Source organism: Nicotiana tabacum, chromosome 24, assembly GCF_000715075.1.
Source record: "Nicotiana tabacum cultivar K326 chromosome 24, ASM71507v2, whole genome shotgun sequence".
NCBI lineage: Eukaryota > Viridiplantae > Streptophyta > Magnoliopsida > Solanales > Solanaceae > Nicotiana > Nicotiana tabacum.
Genome location: NC_134103.1, coordinates 31,680,825 through 31,703,249, shown reverse-complemented (window position 1 = coordinate 31,703,249; position 22,425 = coordinate 31,680,825). Strand labels below are relative to the sequence as shown.

General features: G+C 40.4%; 1 protein-coding gene across 1 annotated transcript; it reads left to right on the top strand.

Moving 5' to 3' along the window:
* Positions 1-13,116: 13,116 nt before the first annotated feature.
* On the top strand, positions 13,117-14,407 carry LOC107775682 (metalloendoproteinase 3-MMP-like). The gene has a single exon (XM_016595434.2). It carries the CDS (start codon positions 13,187-13,189, stop codon positions 14,300-14,302), a length of 1,116 nt encoding a protein of 371 aa, XP_016450920.1. The 5' UTR covers positions 13,117-13,186; the 3' UTR covers positions 14,303-14,407.
* Positions 14,408-22,425: the final 8,018 nt, after the last annotated feature.

The following is a 22,425-nucleotide window of genomic DNA, read 5'->3' as shown; positions in this document are numbered from 1 at the left end:
AGTTATGGTAAATGTAACGAAAGTCACCTTGGTTCAATATTGATATGATTGATGGACGAGATTGTTCGAAGGTACTTTGGTTTATGATAGAAAATATTTTGGGCTCATAAGGTGACATACAATTATAGAGTTACATGTGTAGTCCAAGTGGGAGATTGTTAGAACTTTTTATGGACTTGTACATATATGGTATTAAGAATAATTGTATGTTGGTTGTTATCATTAAAAGATTGACCCAAATTACAAGTGATCTGTTAAGATTTTAAAGTTAAATGGGTCTACTAGATACCTTGTAAAGTAAGGAGTCTTATGTGTAGATACCCGGATGTAGTTTCTAATTTGATAATGGGCTAAATTAGAAATACATAAAGTTGTGCACCTATTAATAGGGTTATGGTCCCCAAATCAGGCGTAGGGTTTTCTTTCTAGCATCCCATCGTTAGGAAGGCGATTACAACTTACGTCTTGATTTGGAAGACTACTAACTGCAAGATAACGAGTTTCATCCATTCACATGGATTCAGGTACGCTTCCGCATCTAGTATTTATTTTTGATGATTTGACATGATATGCTTTGGGTAAAAGATGATGGTGTTCATCTTAAAGTGTTTTAGTTCCAACAATTACATATGTTGGTGCTATGTCTTGAAAGGCTATGATATCCTCGAATCAACTACAACTACTGGATGTGGAACTCATCAATTTAGGTTGGCGTTACAATGATAATTGCCTCAGAACACACATCCGATAATTTTATTTCTGTTTAACAGCAACGCTATTGAAATTAAACTCAACTTAGTAATTTTTTCATAAAAAGATATAGGTTGGCCACATTTTCATATAGGTGGAGTGATCAATAAGCTTGTAATCGTAATGCAGGTTTAAATGAATCAGAATCGCAACTATGCAAGGGTACTTCGGTCTATCTGCTCAATCTCAAATACATATGTTGGCGGAACACAATATAGGTGTGCAAGTCACAAACCGATACAAATTTATGAGTTTCTTAATATATTATTCCTTACTGTTACTATATATGTTTCTACTATATATAAGATTGAAGGAAAGATGATGTTTCGACATGTCTGTGTTGCCAATAATTTCGACTTGAGCCAGGATTTTAAGCTTATGGGTTCGGGATTCTAATTTTTTTAAGTTACTGAGTTCTAAATTAATAATTTATACATATTCAATGAATTTTTCTAAACAAATACATGATTCGAACCAAAGCTACTGGGTACCGAACCCGTTCGCAGCACTCTAGCTCCGCCCTCGAACTTGAGAGCATTATAGTTTTTGCCAGTGGCTAGCTATCGTTTAATGGTGCAACGGAACAATACACACTGATGCGCTGATGGTCATGCCTTATGTATGAGGTAAAATATGTTCATATTTAATGTTCGCATGAGAAGGTGGCACGTGGAGCCGAATACACAAGACAGTCGGGCCCAAGGACAATGATCTTGCTTGTTATCGGAGAAAATAATATTCATAAAGGCGGTAGCATTTAATGAAGAATATTCTATAGTTTTAAGTGTGTACGGTCCGTTGCAGAGAATAAGGTATTTACTGCCTACCGTTACACACTCTTCAATGGCCTTTATAATTGTCATTTAAGAGGGCTTGATCCTAGGACCTTGTTCTCTGAGTACAATTACAAATAGTGAGTTCTACCATCATTGCAAGGGGAAGGGAACTTTCTGATGAGCATACACTATACTTTGTTCAAAGCTCAATAATATTTTACTTTCTTGCTTATTTAGATTATTCTTACTGCCTCCGGAAGCTCTGTTCCCGGGCTCAAGACCTCTATCGTTTTTTCTCGATTTTAACGCTAAGTTTTTATCTAATTCATTTATCATTTAAGGATCATATCAATTCACTTGTCTAGAAACCACATATAAATTCAACTGTACCATTTTACGGGTAAACAGTTTGGCGCCCACCGTGGGGCCTAGACAATTGTGTAATTAAGTTGATCCTTGCATCAATTACTAACGTGTTTCATTCTTTGTTCTTAGCAAAATCATTAAAAATGGTAGATAACGATGTCAACATCACACACAACGTTGAGGCCCAAGGAAATCGGCCTCAGCATGAAGATTCCATCAGTGATACCCACAAAGAGGGGGACGAGGCCACGCCGGTTCATGACGGGCAATATCCACGACATGTTCGAGAGGCAACTCTTGATGATACTGAAGACGAGCATGTCGTCAAAACATTAAGGATCTTGAGGGAGCAAAACAAGCCATTATGGTCCATCTCTCGCGACAGGATCAGGTCATGACGGAATTAAGGCAGGTATTGTCGGGTGCTTCCAACAACGTGAATGGACGAGGTCTAATTCCTTCCGGTGATCCCGCAAATCAAACAACCCAAAGGGTCGATAACAACACCCTGAGAGGCGAAGTCAGCTTTTACAGGGCCGGGGGGAACGGTAGTGGTTCCGACAACAATAATGAAAATAATCCCTTTAAAACCGAACTCAAGCAGTTTCCGAGAGAAATAAACATCCGAATGGATCAAATTCCAGGCGCGCCACCAGTACTGAAAGGACCAAATTTAACAAAGTACACCCAGCTGCCGTTCAAATCGAGCGCGGCATCAGAGTTCATCCCTAAGTGGTTCAAAATGCCAGATGTGACGAAGTATAATGGGACTTCAGATCCCCAGGAACATATTACCACCTATACAATGACAGAGAAGGGAAACGATTTGGCTTCGCACAAGATTGAGTCAGTTTTATTGAAGAAATTCGAGGAGACCCTCACGAAGGGGGCTCTGACATAGTATTCACTCTTGCCCGAGAATTTTATAGACTTCTTCGAGATGCTCGCGGACTCTTTCATTAAGGCCCATGCCGGAGCCAGGATGGTACATACCCGACAGACCGACATATTCAAGATTGCACAAGGATAGTCTGAATTACTGCGAGAGTTCGTGACCAAATTTCAGAAGGAAAGGATACTGCTACCGGTTGTACCGAAAATGGGCAGTTAAAGCATTTATTAAAGGTCTGAATCCGAGGAGTTCCGATGCTTCTCAAAAATTGAAGGAAAGTCTGCTCGAGTTCCAGGCAACAACATGGGTAGATGTTCACAACCGGTATGAATCAAAGATAAGAATTGAGGATGATCAGCTCAGTTTCCGTCATCAACCAATGGTCGAGACAGGGAGAAGAATAAAGAGAAGTTGAGAGATGATTTTGACTCAAATCGATGGTCTTCAAGGGGCCGATATTTGCCCAATGAACGGACCGAAGGATGCGACAGAGGTTTCCAGTCGGCGGATAGATTCGCTACCGATAGGAGAATCGATCGCGGCTAGAATAATTGGTCATTACAGGATAAGGAGATAACGGGTTCTCGAGATTCCTCCTATCCCAGGCTTTCCGAGTACAACTTTAGTGTCAGCATGATGGAATTGGTGTCAGCTATGAAGAACATCAAATAGGCACAGTTCCGGAAGCCAATGAGATCCGATACTAGCCAAAGGGATCCTAATTTGTGATGCGTATATCATAGGACCAACGATCACCGGACAGGGGACTATCGGCATTTGCGCGAGGAGGTGGCGACATTACTGAAAAATGATCATCTCAGAGAATTTTTAAGTGACTGAGCTAAAAATAACTATGGCTGCAATCATGATGATGTATAACCTTCATAAGCAGGAGAAGATCCCCCACGCTTGACGATCAACATGATTTTCAGGGAAAATGAGATTAATGGGGTGACATTTTCAGCGACAAAAAAGACGAAGGTGTCAGTGACTCACAGTAAGAGACTCCGGGAAGTCTCTAAGGATGACATCACTTTCATAGAGGAAGACACGGATGGATTGCTGCTTCCGCATAATTGCTTCCGCATAATGATGCATTGGTAATCTCTTTAAATCTCTTAGATTTTAAAATTAAAAGTGTTTTGGTAGATCCAGGAAGTTCGGCCAACATCATCCAATGGAGAGTGTTGGAACCTAGCAAGTGTGACAACCCGAGGAGAGATCTTGCTGCCCACGAATGTTGAGGGGGTGATGAAGATGACCCTTTTCAGGGTGGTGGACTGAGATATGGGCTATAATATTATCTTGGGGAGACCGTGGTTGCACGAAATGAAGGCTATGCCATCAACATATCACCAGTTGCTGAAATTCCCAACTCCTAAGGAAATTAAACAAATTAGAGGTGACCAACCGGCAGCAAGGAAGATGAATGTGATATCAGTTTCCAGTAGCAAAGGGAAGGAGCATGCAACATAGGAATTACAGGAACCGGCGCCTGCTCCCGAGCCAAGCGAAGTCAGCCAGGGGGAGGAGTCATTGGAATCCTATCAGGTAACCAGATATTTTTAGGTACCAGAAGAAACAGACGTAATAAAATTTACGGCGAAATAACTTGAACAAGTCGCGTTGTTCGAAAAATTCTTGGAGAGGAAGTTCCATTTGGGGACAGAACTACACCCCAAACTTAGGTCTGGATTTATTGAATTTCTTAAACTTAATGTCGATTGCTTTGTGTGGTCACATGCTGATATGACAGGTATCCCGTCAGAAGTGGCCGTGCACAAACTAAGCCTGGATCCCAACATCCTTCCGGTAAGACAGAAAAAATGTCTTATTGCCGAGGTCAGGAATAAATTCGTCTAAGAAGAGGTAACTCCTTTGCTTGATAATGGTTCAATCCGAGAGGTACAGTATTCTGACTGGCTAGCTAACGTAGTAGTAGTACCAAAGAAGAATAATAAGTTTTGCATGTCGTAGATTATAAGGATTTAAATAAGGCGTGCCCAAAAGACTCATTCCCATTACCAAACATTGATTAAATAATTGATGCGGCAGATGGACACGAGTTAATAAATTTTCTCGATGCTTATTTCGGGTACAACGAAATCAAGATGAACCCGGAGGATCAGGAAAAAACCTCGTTCATAACAAAATTTGGCACATATTGTTACAATGTGATGCCTTTCGGGCTAAAGAACGCCGGAGCCACTTATCAACAACTCATAAACAAAATGTTTTAAAAACAAATAGGGAAAACTATTACATAGATGATATGCTGGTTAAGTCTTTGAACGCATGTGACCACCTGAAACACCTGCAAGAGACCTTTGACATCTTAAGGAAACACAACATGAAGCTTAACCCCGAGAAATATGCATTCGGGGTCAGCTCCGGTAAGTTCCTGGATTTCCTTGTGTCGCAAAGGGGAATAGAGGTTAACCCCGATAAAATTAAAGCCATCGAAGACATCCCATACTGGCTATCAAGCGTAAAAGAGGTTTAAAGGCTAACGGGGAGACTGACCGTTTTGAGCAGATTCATTTTTCGGTCTTCGAAAAAATGCCATCATTTCTTCTCACTTCTCAAAAAGAGGAATAACTTTGAATGGACACCGGAATGTCAACATGTTTTGAAGGATTTAAAAGGTATTTGTCATGTCCTCCGTTACTGTCAAAACTAGAGGAAAGCAAACAACTACTAATCTACTTAGTGGTCTCGTAGGTAACGGTAAGTGCTGTTATAGTCCGCGAGGATGAAGGTAAGCAATCTCCTATTTATTATGTAAGTAAAAATTTGACGGGAGCAGAAACTTGCTACCCACATCTGAAAAAATTAACCTTAGCCCTCGTAGTCACCGCTCGAAATCTAAGGCCTTATTTCTAATGTCACCTGATAGGTGTGGTGACCACTTTTCCCCTACAGAATATTCTTCATAAGCCTGAAATCTCAGGTAGGCTGGCCAAGTAGGCCGTCGAAATGAGCGAATTTGACATAGAATATAAAACCAGGACTGCAATTAAGTCATAAGTTTTGGCCGACTTTGTGGCCAATTTCAGTCCGGGACTTTTACCTTTGGCTACCAAAGAAGCAGTAATGGTGTCAGAATCGACATCAGGAGTTTGGACCTTGTTCACGGACGAAGCTTCCATTATGAAAGGGTCCGGGCTCTACATAGTGTTAACCACGCCCTCGGGAAAAACCCTAAGGCAGGCTATAAGAACTGTTCCCCTGACTAACAATGAAGCAGAATATGAAGCTTTGATTGCAGGGCTCAAATTGTCCTGGGGACTGGACTCCGAGGTCATAGAAATCAAATACAACTCCCAATTGATAGTAAATCAGGTCTACGGGATCTTCGAAGCCAAAGAGCAACGCATGCAATAATACATAATGAAAGTCATAGCTCTGCTCGCTAGGTTCCGGGAATGGTTAATTACATATATCCCAAGGGAAGAGAATGCAGAAGAAGATGCACTAGCCAACCTTGGATCATCCACAAAGATGAAGGGATCAGACTCCGATACGGTAGTACAACTTATGCATTCAGTATTGGATGCGGATAGCTATTATGAGGTAAACGCGGCCAATTTGGTCTGGGACTGGAGAAATGAGATCATTGACTATCTCGAGCCCGTAAAACTGCCTGAAGATCCTAAGGCATCTCGGGCACGGCGCACTAAAGTAGCTCGATACAGTTTCAAGGGGGGTCAATTATACAAAAGATATTTCTAAGCCCTTTGGCCCGATGTTTGGGAGCTTCCGAAGCTAATTATGTTATGCGAGAAGTCCTCGAAGGGATCTGTGGAAATCACTCAGGCGCGGATTCCTTAGTATTAAAATTAATTAGGGCAGGATACTATTGGCCCCAGATGGAACAAGACGCCAAAGCTTATGTTCAAAAACGTGATAAATGTCAATGCTATGCACCGTTGGTACATCAACCGACAGAATCATTGCACTCGGTTTTGTCACCATGGCCGTTCATGAAGTGGGGGATGGATATCGTCGGACCACTGCCGTCGGCCCCCGGTAAGGTAAGATTTCTTTTGATTTTAACTAACTATTTTTCTAAGTGAGTTGAAGCAGGTCCTTATTAGAAGATCGGCGAACGTGAAGTGGTATATTTCTTTTGGGAGAATATAATTTGCAGATTTGGAACACCAAAAAAGATAGCATGCGACAACGGTCCACCGTTTATATGCGCAAAGGTAACAAAATTCCTTGAAGACTTGAAAATCAAAAGGATCACATCATCACCCTATTATTCGAGCGCAAACGGTTAAGCAGAATCAACAAATAAGGTGATTATACAAAATCTCAAAAAGAGATTGGAAGAAGCTAAAGGCAAATGGCCCGAAGAGCTGACAAGTGTACTATGGGCGCACCGAACAATGGTCAAATCAACCATGGGAGAGACTCCTTTCTCTCTTGTGTACGGGGCAGAAGCCCTGATCCCTGTGGAAGTAGGAGAGCCTACCCTGAGGTATTTCCGGGCAAGTGAAGAAGCAAACAGTGAAGCAATGTTAGTCAATTTGGAGTTGCTCGATGAACGCAGGGACTTGGCGCATATAAGGATGGCAGCCCGAAAGCAGAGAATAGAGAGATATTACAATTGAAGAGCCAACCTCCATTATTTCAAAGTAGGAGACTTGGTTTTAAAGAAAGTAACTCAGAACACCCAGGAGCTCAATGTGGGGAAGCTAGGTCCAACATGGGAAGGCCCCTACTGGGTTTCAGCTATCACCGGGAAAGGGTCATACAATTTAGAAAATTGAGATGGAGAAAAATTTCCAAGCAACTGGAATGTGGCATACCTCAAGAGATACTATTGCTGATGAGCCTCGCCTGTAATGAAAGTATGTGCTACACTCTTTTTCCCTTCGTCTAGTTTTTGTCCCAATTGGGTTTTTCTAGCAAAGTTTTTAACGAGGCAACAATAAAAAGCATACTACGAAGGAAGCTTCAGCAGCAGTAATAAGGCCTCTAAATGACAAGGCACACAATTAAAGAACCACTATGGAGCGGTTAGATAGTCTTTTGCTCGATAGAAAAGTTCCTACTGGGAAGTAAATTTTGCTGTCGAATAGAGATTACCCGACCGTTCACAAGTTCAAGCCACTGGGGGATTGTTAGATAATCTTTGGCTCGATAGCATAAATTCCTAAGCGGAAGTGAAGTTTACTATCGAACTGAAGATTATCTAGCAATTCATTAGTGGAATTCTCGAAGGTATAAAACTTCCAGTGTTCCAATTCGCATTTTACGCATTCGAACACTAGGGGGGATGATATGAGGATACGAAAACAATGATGCCACATCGACCAAAATACGATACCCAAAAATATAGTTGTATCATCGGGATCGGGGACTGCACGACCAGCCCCGTAGAAACAAGTTGTATAAGTTGGCCACAAGAAATGAAAATTTCTTTTAGCACAATGAATGCTTATGTACTTTTGAAAACGGAAGGAATAAAGTAAAGGCCTTTTATTTCTATAATGTTTCTTTTCTGAACGATGAATTGATTTGATCATTTGAAAGTTAAACAAGTACTTCAAATGCTAGTGTCGTAATGAACATGAGACGTCCTCTTCAAGAACACCGTAAACATAAGGGGACCCTCTCTTATGAAATCTTCACGTTAAAGGGTTGATTTCAGAAGAAACTATGCCCGTAATCCAAATACTACCGGGAAAAAATACACCCGAAGCCTTGCATATCTCAGCGCGGAAAACTGACGAGAATACTTAAACGAAAAAGACACAAAAAGCTAAACTTGCACAAATACTTAAACGAAAAGTACACAAAGAGAAAAACTTGCCCGATGCGTGAACGAAAAAGTGTTTCTATTCACAATAAATGTTCCAAAAACCATAAGTACAAAAATATGAGAAAGAAAAGAAAACAAAATCTAAGTTACTGCATCTCTGGAACCCGGAGGAAGAGAAGCATTTGCACCCCTAGGGGAAGTGGGAGGATCCAACGCCGGCTCAATACCTTGGCCTTCATTATTTTGGCCTTCAGCATCATCACCTTCCGGTTCTTCTTCAGTTCCCGAAAACTTAGAATTGGAACCATAAGAGTCGGTGGCATTAGCTCGGGTCGGAAGACCCCTTTTGGTAGTTGACTCCAACTCACATGCCTCAGTGATTTCGGCATCAAAGTCAATGACACCCGCTTTGGCCTCTTCCAAGTTTTTTCTCCTCATGTTATACATAGCATATGTTTTTTCAACAACGAGGGAAGCCTCTCGACGCTGGAGTTCTTCTTTAAGTCGGCTGACCTCGACAAAAAGGTTATCATGTGTGGATCTGGTGGACTGGAGGCCGACGTCAAGCTTGCAGACAATGGAGCTGAAAACTCTATTGTGCACGATGTTCTTCTTATGCTTCTCCTCTAATAGGACATACTTCGCCTCGACAACAGTAACTTCTTCAGTTTTGGAGTTTAAGGCTGCCTCGAAATTATTCAATCTTTTTGCAGCGGCAGCATCGTGATCGGATGCAACAAGAACGACATTATGGACCTCAATCCAATTGGCCTTAGTTTCTTCAAATTATGCCCTTAATGGGGCGACCTCCTGGCTAAGAGTCACTACTTCTTGCTCTCTTTTCTGCAATTGAGCCTCCAACTCGACGACCTCAACAGCTCGTGCTTCCAGCTCTAAGAGGCGAGCAGCAGTTTGGTCTCGCTCGGCCAAAAGTTGATCCCGCTTGGAGGTAAGTGCCTCCTTATCACGAATCAGCTTTTGAAGGCCCTCGGAAGTAAGGAAGTTGGCCTGCAAAACAAAAGAAACAAATTCAAAACCATGCCATAACAAAGATAGAAGAAACGACAGAGGAAATAAAGACTATACTGCCGCTGCGTTGTGCATGGAATTGTTCAACAAGCACTCTTCCGAGAGAGATTGTATTTTATCCCTATCTCTTTCTGAAGCCAAAGGTTTCAGATAGTTTGCCAGTTCTACTAGACGGGACAGTAGATGGTATCTGGTAGAAATCGAAAGGGTAACGCTCCTCCTCCTTTGGGGATCTTCTAATGGGGCAACATAATTTTGTCCCATATTCCTATGAACTAGGGACAGGAGAAGAGGGACATCATCCTCTAGGGCAACTGCAATCGTTGGAGATGATGTAGCAGTTGCTAGTGGCAAAGGCACAACTGGTGAAGAAGGAGATGAAGCTGATGGCGAAGCAGCTGCGGCAAATGCAGTGCTGTTTGTTGGTTGCTCATAAATCGAAGAAGGCAGGGACCCATTACTCAGCCTCACGGTACTAGGTACGGCGACTGGGATTCAAAAACGGGAGTTAGCATTTTCCACCATATCATACTCCCCCCAGAGTGTCGAGGTATCATCCTCGGTTGGTGCAATTAACTCAACAAATTGAGCATTCTGTTGAGCTGAAAAAGGTCATCGTCTTCTATGTAGAGAAGCCCCCTCCTCACTGGCTTCTCCATCATCGTCGATTACCATGATGTCTATGGCTGGCTAGGGCGCGGGGCTCATAACCACAACATCCGAAGACGACTCGGATGCGGCATTCTTTGCTCTTTTATTTTTTTCCCCGGACGTGGAGGAACGGTTCTTTTTGGTTGCTTATTCTCCAGCCGAGGACTCTGAGAAGAAGCAGTTGCGCCAGAAGCAGGCCGAGATACACCTATTCAGATAGTAGCCTCCCGTATCAGCATCGTCGTGTCAGCAGGACTAGCCAAAACATCCTCCTCGGGGACGACAACTGAGCCCTGGAGTAAACCTGAATTCAACAAGAGAGAAAGGTTAATCAACTTCCCTATACGAATGGTAAAAACAAGATTAGTCCAACCTACCATGATTTTTGGCCTTCCACCTATATGTAAGGGCTAGTTCTTTCCACGTACGGGTCTTGGGCGTAGTGACATCCAAAATCTTCTGGACCTACTGGTCCAAGCCTTTGACCCCTGATGGAGTCCACCGAGTTGCTGAAATATGTAAAAGGGTTCAGTAACAACATGGGATAATCTGTAACTAGAAGAAAATGCAAACGATGAACTTACAAGTATGGTTCCACAATTCTGTAAAAGATGAAGCCGTGGCCGGAATGATGTCCCTGGTGGCAACTGCAATGAACCGTTCCATCCATCCACGATCGTTGTCATCATCCATGCATGTTAACAGAGCATGATGGCCACGTTTGCTGAAGTTTATCATTCCCCCGTGGAAAATCTTGGGGGAATAAAGGTTTATTAATTTAGTAAGGGTTAGCTCCTCTCCCATCTTCTAGCATAGCTGCCGAAGACAAGCAATTGTCCTCCACACAGAAGGACTTATGCCAGGCATACCTGGTTGCGGATGCAGAACTCCACGATGACGGAGTCAAGCTCCCCACTCAAAGAGAATGGCCCCAAAGTGAAGGGATACATATAAAAATACGTGAAACCCTTCTTGGGTAAGGTTATCCGCTCCGCCAGATCAGGAGCGATAATATCTAAATCTTAGCAATGGCATCCTTCCTTCACAACATGAATACTCGAAGGACAGATGGAAGAAGGGTACACGCCAATGGCCTACGTACGAGGGTTAGCGGAAGGATACTTCTCTTCGAAGTCTTTAGTTGTGATAAGACTTCTTAGGATGATGGTGCTCACCGTAGGAGGAGCAGCATCATCAGCTTTACCTTTATTTTTTGAAGAACTAGAGTTTTTGGAAGAAGAGGCCATTTTTCTCAGAAAGGAAGGAAGGGTTTCTCTGAAGAAGAAGGATAAAGAGAGGTTGAAGACAAAGTACGAGTCGAGTAAAGAGAGTTTGAGAAAGTTTGGAGAATTATGAAGTGTAAATGAAGAAGTTTGATGCGTATAAGGAAGGAATAGGCGGCTAAAATCGGACCATAATTACCTTGATAACCGGTAAAAGTGATGCTAAATCGTGGGATGACGCGTGTTTGGGACATTAAATGCGGAGAAACGTGCATCTAATCAACCGTCATAAACTTTTCAGAGGGAGTCATAGAATTTTCCGCCAAAAAAGGTATCTCTACCAACTTCCCGATGACATAAAGTTCTACCACCGGAAAGCAGGGGGACTATCTGTATTAGGAAAAATATGTTCATATTTAATGTTTGCATGAGAAGGTGACACGTGGAGCCGAAAACAGAAGACAGTCGAGCTCAAGGACAATGATCTCGCTTGTTATCGGAGAGAATGATATTCATAAAGGCAAAATAAATGCCTACCACCTGGTATTATTTAATTAAGAATATTCTATAGTATTAAGTGCACGGTCCATTGTAGAGAATAAGGCATTTACTGCCTACCGTTACACACTCTTCAATGACCCTCATAATTGTCATTTAAGAGGGGATTGATCCTAGTACCTTATTCCCTAGATACAATTATAAATAGTGAGCTCTACCATCATTGTAAGGGGAGGGAACATTTTGACGAGCATACACTACACTTTGTTCAATGTTCAATAATATTTTACTTTCTTGCTTAATTGGATTATTCTTACCGCATCCGGAAGCTTTGTTTCCGGGTTCAAGACCTCTATCATCTTATCTCGATTTTAACGCTAAGTCTTACATTTTTGTTTTATTCATTTATCATTTTAGGATCAAATCAATTTATTTTTCTATAAATCACGTATAAATTCAATTGTGCCATTTTACAGGCAAACACCTTCCGATTTCCATGTAATTTCTCTGTTGTTGGTGTTAGTTATTTTCTCGCCTCTTTGCTTCCGTTAATTTTGGTGAATTTTCTGCTTCAGTTTGTTTCTTGCATCGCTTTTACAATCATGGGTGCTCAATGAAGGTGTCTTAGTTTTCTCCTTTACTCTGATGTTTCTTGCTGGATGCTATATATGCATGTTAGTATTTCAGAAAAATAGTTATTTTGCAGTTGAAGTATTTCTCTGTTTATCTTAAGAAAAATACATAATTACGGGTTAATCAAATGCACCCTTATACTTACGGGAATCCCAAAACATAATATCACACCATGTCTGGAATTTGTTTTTCTAAAATGATGCAAAAGGAAGAGTCCGATGGAAGACACAACTCTTTATTCTGAAGAATGAAGATTTTCTTGATATGATGCATTTTACCTTTTTAGTTTACTATGCAACACGAATTCAAACTAGTCAAAATCATTGAACTTCAAATATTGAATGATTAAATTTTTTTTAAAAAAGTAAACTGTCCAAGAACCATTCAAACTGATTCTACAAAGTTTTCAAAAAAAAAAAACATAAATTTCTTGTACATTTCCAGACGTCTTACTCAAACGTTTCCACAGCCGGCATTTCTTGTTTTCTTATTTTAAAATAAATTTATAGATATATGTATTGAAAAACCTTCGAATTGAGCTTTAAGGCAAAGACATGAAAGAAGACCTTTTCCTTTTCCACAAAGTAACATCGACAAAATGAGAATTCCCTTTTTTAGCTTCTTTGCTGTTGCGGTTATAATCTTTAATGCTTCTTCTCCAGTTTCTGCTCGTTTTTTCCGTAACATTTCTTCAATCCCTCGTTTTATAATTCCCAATAACTCTGCATGGAACCATTTCAACAAGTATTTGGGTTGCCATGTTGGCCAAAAAGTCGAAGGCTTAGCTAAAATCAAGCAGTATTTTCAACATTTTGGGTATATAAATTCTTTGAGCAAAAATTTCAGTGATGAATTTGATGACGTTCTTTTTTCAGCAGTTAAAACTTATCAGCTAAACTTTAACCTTAATACCACCGGAGAATTCGACGCGGTCACTCTTCAACATATGATAAAACCCAGATGCGGAAATCCAGATATAGTAAATGGCACTACTAGTATGAACTCCGGCAATTCTCCGGCGAATTCTCCGGCCATGCATACGATGGCCCATTTCTCGTTCTTCGAAGGCCGGCGACGTTGGCCACCGAGTAAAACTAATTTAAATTATGCATTTCTACCGGAGAATCAGTTAACGGATTCCGTTAAGGCAGCGTTTGGACGGGCGTTTGATAAATGGTCGGAGGTAACGCCGTTAAGTTTCACAGAGACGGGTTCTTATAGAACCGCGGATATTCGGATCGGGTTTTTAGTTGGGGATCATGGAGATGGTAACCCGTTTGATGGGCCAATGAAGATTTTGGCCCATGCATTTTCACCGCCTACGGGATTTTTCCACTTAGACGGGGAGGAGAATTGGGTCGTAGACGGCGGGTTTTTGAAAGAACCGGTGTTGGAAATATCGGGTGTGGATCTTGAATCGGTTGCGGTTCATGAAATCGGTCAATTATTGGGTTTGGATCATTCATCCAAAAAAGAAGCGATTATGTTTCCTACTCTTGGTGCTGGTGTAAGGAAAGTGGAATTGTCGAGTGATGATATTAAGGGGGTTCACATGTTATATGGGTCAAACCCGAATAATAATGGGTCAAGTACTGTTTTCACACCAAGTCAAGAGAATGATATCAGTGGAGCTTCCACTTTTGGTTCATTGGTTTTCGTTGATTATTGGATTCTTCTTGGCATTGCTTTGAATTTTGGTGTGATATTATTTTAGTTGTATGATTTGATTATTATATCAGAAATAACAATTTTTACTTTATTAGATAGGAATAAAGTCAACGTATACACTATTCTTTTAGATCACACTTGTGAAATTGTACTGAATATATTATTATTGTTGTTGATTTGATAAATTCAAGTATATGCATTCTCTATTTGTGAGAATTGGTAATTAACTTTGAGCAGACATTACGTGGTGATTTTGTTCTTGGCAAGTTATGTACGGGGGAGAATGTTCCACGACAGTTACCCTGAGTTCTGCTCTTATTCCTCCTCAATCAGAAAAGATTAGTATAAATGTCCGTCCGAGAGCTGTATCTTTCAACTATGGTCTAGCTCTAACCTCCTTAACTGAGTTATTCGCTCTTGAGCGACGTTATCGTGATTGTGTTTTGATCGTCCAATAGAACTCGATTTCACCGTTGGAAAGTGTCTTTCCTTTATTAGGAATAACTCCTTTTTTCCAAAAACAAATAGCAGAAATATACTTCCACCGTTTTAATTTATGTAAACTTATTTCCTTTTTATTCCGTGCTAAAAAGAATGTCTCATTTCCCTATTGGGAAACAATTTACTTTTATGCAATAATTTATAGCCACACAAAATATATATGCTTTATTTTACACTAGAAGTTCAAAAGTCTTCTCTGTTTTCTTAAACTCCGTGCCTAGTCAAAAGAGTTCACATAAATACGAAACGGAGTGAGTAATATTTTTTTGAGGTGGTCAACTTTTGACTCCCGTTTACCCTATGAGCAGAATTTGAAGGTCAAAAGTTAAAGTGCTGCCCATGGGACAAAGAAGGGGCAACACTTGTTAAACATAAATTTCTGCCTATGAGGCAAACGGTGACAAAAATTCAAGACCATTCACTTTGAAGGCTAATTGAGTACTTCACCCCTTTTTTCACTTTATAAAAAATTGTCCTTCTAGTGAGCCACTAAAGAGCAAGAAAAAATGATTGGGTTCGCACACATAAAAAATAAAATTGGGCCGGGAAAATGCGTCAATTTCACCCACTAATAGTATAGGCTAGCCAGTTTTTGGACTGATAATTGACAAATAGTCGACGTTTGTAAAATTATTAAAAAGTAACCACTGTTTTTGTTAAAACAAGGAAAGTTTCAACATAATACACTGGATTATAGAGCCCTTGCGTATAAACTTCCAACATATTATGTTGGAACTCCATCACGTGGAAAGTTCCAACATAATATGTTAGATTATGGAGCTCTTGCATACAAACTTCCAAGATATTATGTTGGGAGTCCAGCACATTATGCTGAAATCTCATATGTAAATAATTCAAACTCCATCATATTATGTTGGAAGTTTTTCGGATTTTTAAAGATATTTTTGTTCATATTTTATCTTTTACTTTTGAAACTCCAACTATTTTTCAATTACCAGTTGTAAATCTGGCTATTTTTTATTTTCCCCCTATATTTATAGATATAGATGGTTAAGTGATAAATTCATGCATTTAAAGGCGGATAAATTCTACGGGTTTAACCTTTAAGATTTTTAGCATTAAACTCATTATATTTTTAAAGTTATGGGTTCATATCTACTATTTATTTATTGTAATATATTTTTACACATATATTTATGCTCCGCATTGAAAGTTGTAAGTTTAATTGGATCTGTCACTTTAATGCTACTGTTGGATGGCATGTAGATGTTCATAACATGCAGCGGAAGACAATAACAATCCTAGGAAGGTCTTTTCGTGTTTAAAATTTATTTACATGTCAAAGATCAGATCTAAGACGTACCTAGTGAAGAGTGTCTCGTTTCAAAATTTCTTCGATAGTGCTGTTTACCCACAAAATCTGATAACAATTGCATTTGTAAGTGGTTTAAAGGAAATACGAATTAACTTGATACAAAGCAATAAATTTAGTTGCTATTAGATAAATAAATATAAAATATATTCAAACCACACAAGTTGGATAGCTTCAGCTTTGATGGAATAATCGCTTTCGAGCCGGGCTCACCACAACCGGTGTCGATCAAAAAGAACAAGAGCTTCAAGACAGAGAAAATAATAATGTATTGCTTTTGAGTGCGTGTTATAGTGTGTCAAATGAATTGTTAGACCCCCTTTATATAGTAGGGGAGTCCTATTTTAGGTACAACTCTATAAAAGGTAAAAAAAGCTTTTGATTCGCTGATTGTTGGTTCCTAATCGATAAGTGCCGAGATTCCCTCCATGACATTCGGCCGGTCACGGATATTTCGGCCTTCTGTTGGCTATGCTGGATGGTCTGACAATATTCTTCGAAGTCATTCGAGGCTAGGACCGATTCGGGGATCATGGCCTCGATATCCTTGAAGGCAGGTGTCATGCCCCCGGGTTCTAGCCCGGTGGGACTTTGGCTCGGTTTCGGTCCCTTATTGTCATATCTCGAGCCCGCCTTATCTTATCGGAGGCTAGGATGCACCATGAGCTCGATTTTACCCGTATACAGATAGTCTCCTCGTTTTTCGGAGAGTAAATGACGAGAAAGGATATGAGCTTCCGATTCTTACTTCGATACACCGTGACAGAAACGACAAAACAACTGAAACGTCTCGTCAGTCAAGTCTTAATGGCATTAAATGTATTTCAGCCGACGGTCAGCCGTCCCTGGATGCCAAATGCCGCTAAACTACTATAAATACCCCCTCCTTTGTTCATTTTAACTTTACATCCAAATCTTCTACCCTTGTACCTTTAAGATTTCAACACTTTCTAGCACTTTTACTCCGGTTTTTCGAGATCCTTTGCAAGAATTTTTACCCGTCTTCATCTTAAGCCATCAAGCCCAATCTTTCAACTTCCTGTCTTTCTCCACCTTTCTTAGATTTTCCTCCATTTTTAAAGAAATGACAAAGACTTCAAAAACCGTTCCCCAGAAAGAAAACCCTTCTACTTCGCGGCCGGCTACTGAGACCGAGGAGACCGTTTCGCGCGCTGCCATCGATGAGTCAGTACCTGAACCCCCTTTGAAAATGTTCATCCCTGTAGGATGCTCTATCAACGTTGATTTCAAGGTTGAAAAACCTTCCTCCGTACAAGGTTGGTGAGAGGAGGTCTCGAGATACATCTGCTCGATCACTGAAGAAGTCCTCTTTACGGTCTGAAAAGACTACAACTGGGCTGATAAGGAAATAATGATCCCCGACCCCGATGGAGCCATTACCACTTATGTTAAGGGATACCTAAGTGTTTACACTTATCCCTTTACATTCGGCCTGGTGGACCCGGTCATCATAGATTTCTGTAAGAGGTATGCCTCGGTCAGATTCATCCTTCACTCTGGAGGATCGTGATCCTCTTCTGGTTCTTCGTAAACAAAGTCGATGGGTGCTCGTTCACCATCGACCATCTTTTTCGCTTATACGGTCCCCGAATCTTCTGGGGTGGGGGGGACTGATAAAGCTTGTACGTCGGGCCAGTAAAGCCCTGTTCTCGAGTATTGATGAGGACTGGGATCGGGGCTGGCAATGCCGTTTTGTCCGAGTGAGGACTTCGGACTTAATCCCAGCCGAGTGCAGGCCATTCCACGAGAAGTGGAATACCTCACGTGAGTATGACTTACTTTCGAATGTCGATTTTACACTTCTCTTATTTCTTACCGATACTTTGTGGTGGTGCAGTCGTTGCTCGGGTCCCGAACGCCGTCCCTCGACTCAAGGAGTGGGTCGTGGGTATCAAATTACAGATGCCATATTCTGATCGCTCGTGGTGCAAGCTCTCGAAGGGCCGCTGGGAGGCCCGTTCCCATGGTGAGACTTCTTTCTCGAGTAGGTAGTATTAGGATTTCTCTTTTAATATTAAGCCTTTACTCCCTTTACTTCTTTTTGCAGGCTAATTGATCTCGTCCGAGTTCACTCCTCTATTAGAGGTTATGAAAACGGTCGATGCAATAGTAATACCCAACAAGAGTCGGGGTCGAATTCCGCATGGAGCTATACGAATGGGAGTTAGTAGTATATATCTTAGCATGTGAGTTTGTATATCTAAATTTGCACTTCCGCAAAGTTTGGTTGTTTAAAAACCAAAATTTCACTACGATTGCAATTTAAAGACTGAAACTAGGAAATTGTTTTTGTTGTTTTTCAAATGAGATAAAAGGCCTAGGACTATGACCTTGACCTAGGTGTTTGCCTAATGGGTTGTAAACTTTAAAGCTTGTTTTATTAGTCTGGGTGTATTATAGCTATCAACATTCGGTTACTCACTCAATACCTCTCAGTCAGTTTGCCCAATTTAGTTTTCTCAAGTCCAAATGGGTATTGAACAAAACGGTTGAATAAAAGCTCAAGTCGGGTTTTGCTATCTCTAGGTTCAACCCTTTATTTGGGATTATCAATCTCTTGATTGACCCAATTTCTTGGTAGCCAAGTTTTCCTAAACTAAGTCTCTCTTTCTCAAGTACAGACCAAGTCAAATAAGCATGAACTAATGTTTGCAACCATTAATTCTTCAAAAGCAAGACCAAGGCTAAAAATTAAATACCCAACTATAAACAAGCAATAAATCAAACACTCATTAAGTTTACACACTAGGATTGGGTCACAGCCCTAGTAAAAATCTAGCTACTCATGCTTAAATTGGAAGAAAAAGAAGAAGAAATAATAATTAAACCCATATTACTAATTAAATTGATAACATTTATGTTAAAAAAATTCAAAATAGCAAAAACTACTAAAGAGAGTAAAAAAAAACCATCTACTGTAGTAGCTGATATCAAAAATTAACCTAAAAAAGTGAAACTCTTCTATTTATACAGGACTGGAATTTTCGGACAAAAATGCCCTTTTGGAGGTTCTGCGACCGCACAATTCTATGTGCGGTCCACACTTTTCTTCAGCTTGACAGGATTAGAAATCTGCGGCCATATAATTCTGATCTGCGGCCGCGCTGCACTCTTTCTGCGGTCCGCACAATTATAAGTATGGCCGCACCTTGTTCTTTTGTGGTTCGCACAAATGTGACTGCGGCCACGCAGCTCTTCTTCGGCGGCCGCACAATAATTGTGCGGTCCACACTTTTGGTGGACTTGAGATGCAGGTTCTCTGAACTTTTGCTCTGACCCAGCTTCTGCGGCCGCACACTTCATGTGCGGACCGTACTTTGCAACATTCTCTGATGGAAGATTCTTCACAACCTGCGGCCGCAAATGATATTCTACGGTCGGCACTTCTAAGCTTTTGTGCCTGTTTTTGTCCTTGAGTTCAAAATACTCCTTCTTGAGTTGGATTTCATCTTGGGAGCTCATTTTCAAATATTCCTGCAATTAAGCACATTTCATCAGTTTTCGAAAACACAATTAAGCGCTTTTGGACTAAAACAAAAGCTAAAGGGCGCTAATAAGTAGCCAAAATTTCCACTTATTAACTCCCCCAAACTTAAGTTTTTGCTTGTCCTCAAGCAAATAAAGTAGTTCCCACCTCCACAAGCTAGGAGCCATTCCATCTAATCAACAGTGAATCAATCACACGTCAGTTGGGACCAACAATTATCCATACCATTTATGAATTATCAACAAGGCAACAAGTTAAACTTTTAAGCACAAATAGTTCTAGTGTGACACTTGAGCATCAAGAATTGACTTTGTTCATAAAGGAAGCTCACTCTTTCATGTAGGTCATTGTGGATTCCAAAATCCTCCTCCTCTACTCTCCGTTTGCCTATCTCACTTAAAAATATAGCAATCAATCCAAAGATTTGTGAAAGGTTCGCTCATCTCTCTCAAAAGAATGTCGTAAGTACGGCTTTAAGTACCATAGGCTTGCCCCTTATGTAAATTACCACTAATGTAAGCTCGCTCTACTTGAAATCACGTAGGGCTTTTTCGGAATGCAATGAAGGCTTTTGGACTAAGGTTGGAAATGCTATGATAGAACGGGTTCATCTTTCCTTAAGCACTCCATTTTCTTTTGTAGGCTCATGCTTTGCCAACTCTTTGAGGCATTTTCTTTTTCTTAGGGGAACTAGAGAGACTTAACATCACTCTTTCTTGGTCATGATATTCATTTTCTCCTTCTTTGATTTCTCCATGCTTTGCATCATTACTTTTCTTTGAATCCCTTCAACTCTTCAACTTATTAACTTTCTATTTGCATTTTTCTTTTTCGTTTTTTTGTTCTTTCTTTGTCTTGCCTTGATACCTTTTTCAAACTTCTCATCCCTCCCCCAAACTTATGTTTTTAGCCAATTATTTCACAAGAGTGTTAAAGAAATCTCGGGTGCCAAGAGAGGGTCACGACAAAACGGATAAAGGCTTGTTACATGGTTATCAAATGAGAAAGGTCTTAGGCTCGAATGGGTTGACTAGAGATAACAACATTGGTGGGCAACGAAAAATTTCAAGCGGGTCAAGGAGAGCCTACAATCACTTCTCAAGCCAAGCAAAACTTAAAATTTTGCCTAGAAACACATTCAGGGCAAGTTCTAGACCATTCGCTCGGGTACTTGGACTTGCAACAACAACATCTCACCTCTCACGCAGCTGGATTGTTAAAGAGGATAAAGTCAAGGGCCCACAATGACCATATTCAAGATTGAAAATTACTATGGTTTGACTAAACCACTCGATGATTGCCTAAGTCGACACAAGACTCAAAAGGTCACTAACTAGAGCTATTTCTTTCCAAAAACCTTGTTTTTAACCATAAGCACATAGTTAAGTGTGTTGGTACCAAGTGAAACATGTTTGACTCTTCGAGCATGACTCAATTAGGTATTTTTATTCATTATTACTACTATTATTACCTAAACACCAAAAACGGACTCAATCCCTTAAGAAGGTTGTCACGCCATCCATCGTTGGGAAGAGCCACCCAGTTCACACAAAAATCACCTTTGGAAAGAACCGTTGCATTAAAAAAGTCAAAGTCTTATTATCCACTAAGACATAAAAAGAAGCTATTAAATCAAAAAAAGCTACTAATTTAAATAGAAGACAAACATAAAGATAAATAAGCTTTAAAACAAAAGAACTATTGAAAGCTAAACGAATATACATAATGAGAAATAAGAGGGAATATAATGAGAAAGAGGAAGAAGATAGTAATAAGTTAATTACATGCCAAATGTCTCATAGTTATCAAAATATAGAATCATCATAATGTGTCAAAGAAACTCCACCCTCCCCCCCGAATAAAGATAAGCATTGTCCACAATGCTTAACAATATAAGAGTAAGAGAAGGGTGAGAGTGAAGAAAACTCCCTATGGCTCTGTGGCTATCTCTGTGTCCCCAGCAGTGGAACTGACCTCAGCGTCATCCAATTGGATCTCATCATCCTCAAGTCCGGGAGTGGCTGGGTTGGTGAACATATGACAGACTGCCTCAGTAGTGTCAGCTCCTCAGACTGGCCAGCTAGTGCTATAGGTGCCGTAGGAGCTGGGCCTGGGTGGTGCGGGTTTATCAACATGTCAAATAGAATATCTCCGACTGCTGCAAGCTTTGTAACCTGGCTACGAAGCTCGTCCACTAACTTCTTAGATGCCTGCCGCTTTCTCATTTTCTTAACCTCTTTCCTCTCGTCCAAGTTCACTCATCTATTCGAGGTTATTAAAACGGTCGATGCAATAGTAATACCCAACAACAGTCGGGGTCGAATTCCGCATGGAGCTATATGAATGGGAGTTAGTAGTATATATCTTAGCATGTGAGTTTGTATATCTAAATTTACACTTTCGCAAAGTTTGGTTGCTTAAAAACCAAAATTTCACTACGATTGCAATTTAAAGACTGAAACTAGGAAATTGTTTTTGTTATTTTTCAAATGAGATAAAAGGCCTAGGGCTATGACCTTCACCTAGGTGTTTGCCTAATGGGTTGTAAACTTTAAAGCTTGTTTTATTGGTCGGGGTTTATTATAGCTATCAACACTCGGTTACCCACTCAATACCTCTTGATCAGAGAGTGATTTTTCCCAATTTAGCTTTCTCAAGTCCAAATGGATATTGAAAAAAACGGTTGAATAAAACCTCAACTTGGGTTTTACTATCTCTAAGTTCAACCCTTTAATTGGGCTTATCAATCTCTCGATTGACCCAATTTCTTGTTAGCCAAGTTTTCCTAGACTAAGTCTCTCTTTCTCAGGTAGAGACCAAGTCAAAT

Excerpts from the sequence above, each read along its gene's own strand:
- LOC107775682 (XM_016595434.2), top strand. The coding sequence starts at position 13,187 with ATGAGAATTCCCTTTTTTAGCTTCTTTGCTGTTGCGGTTATAATCTTT.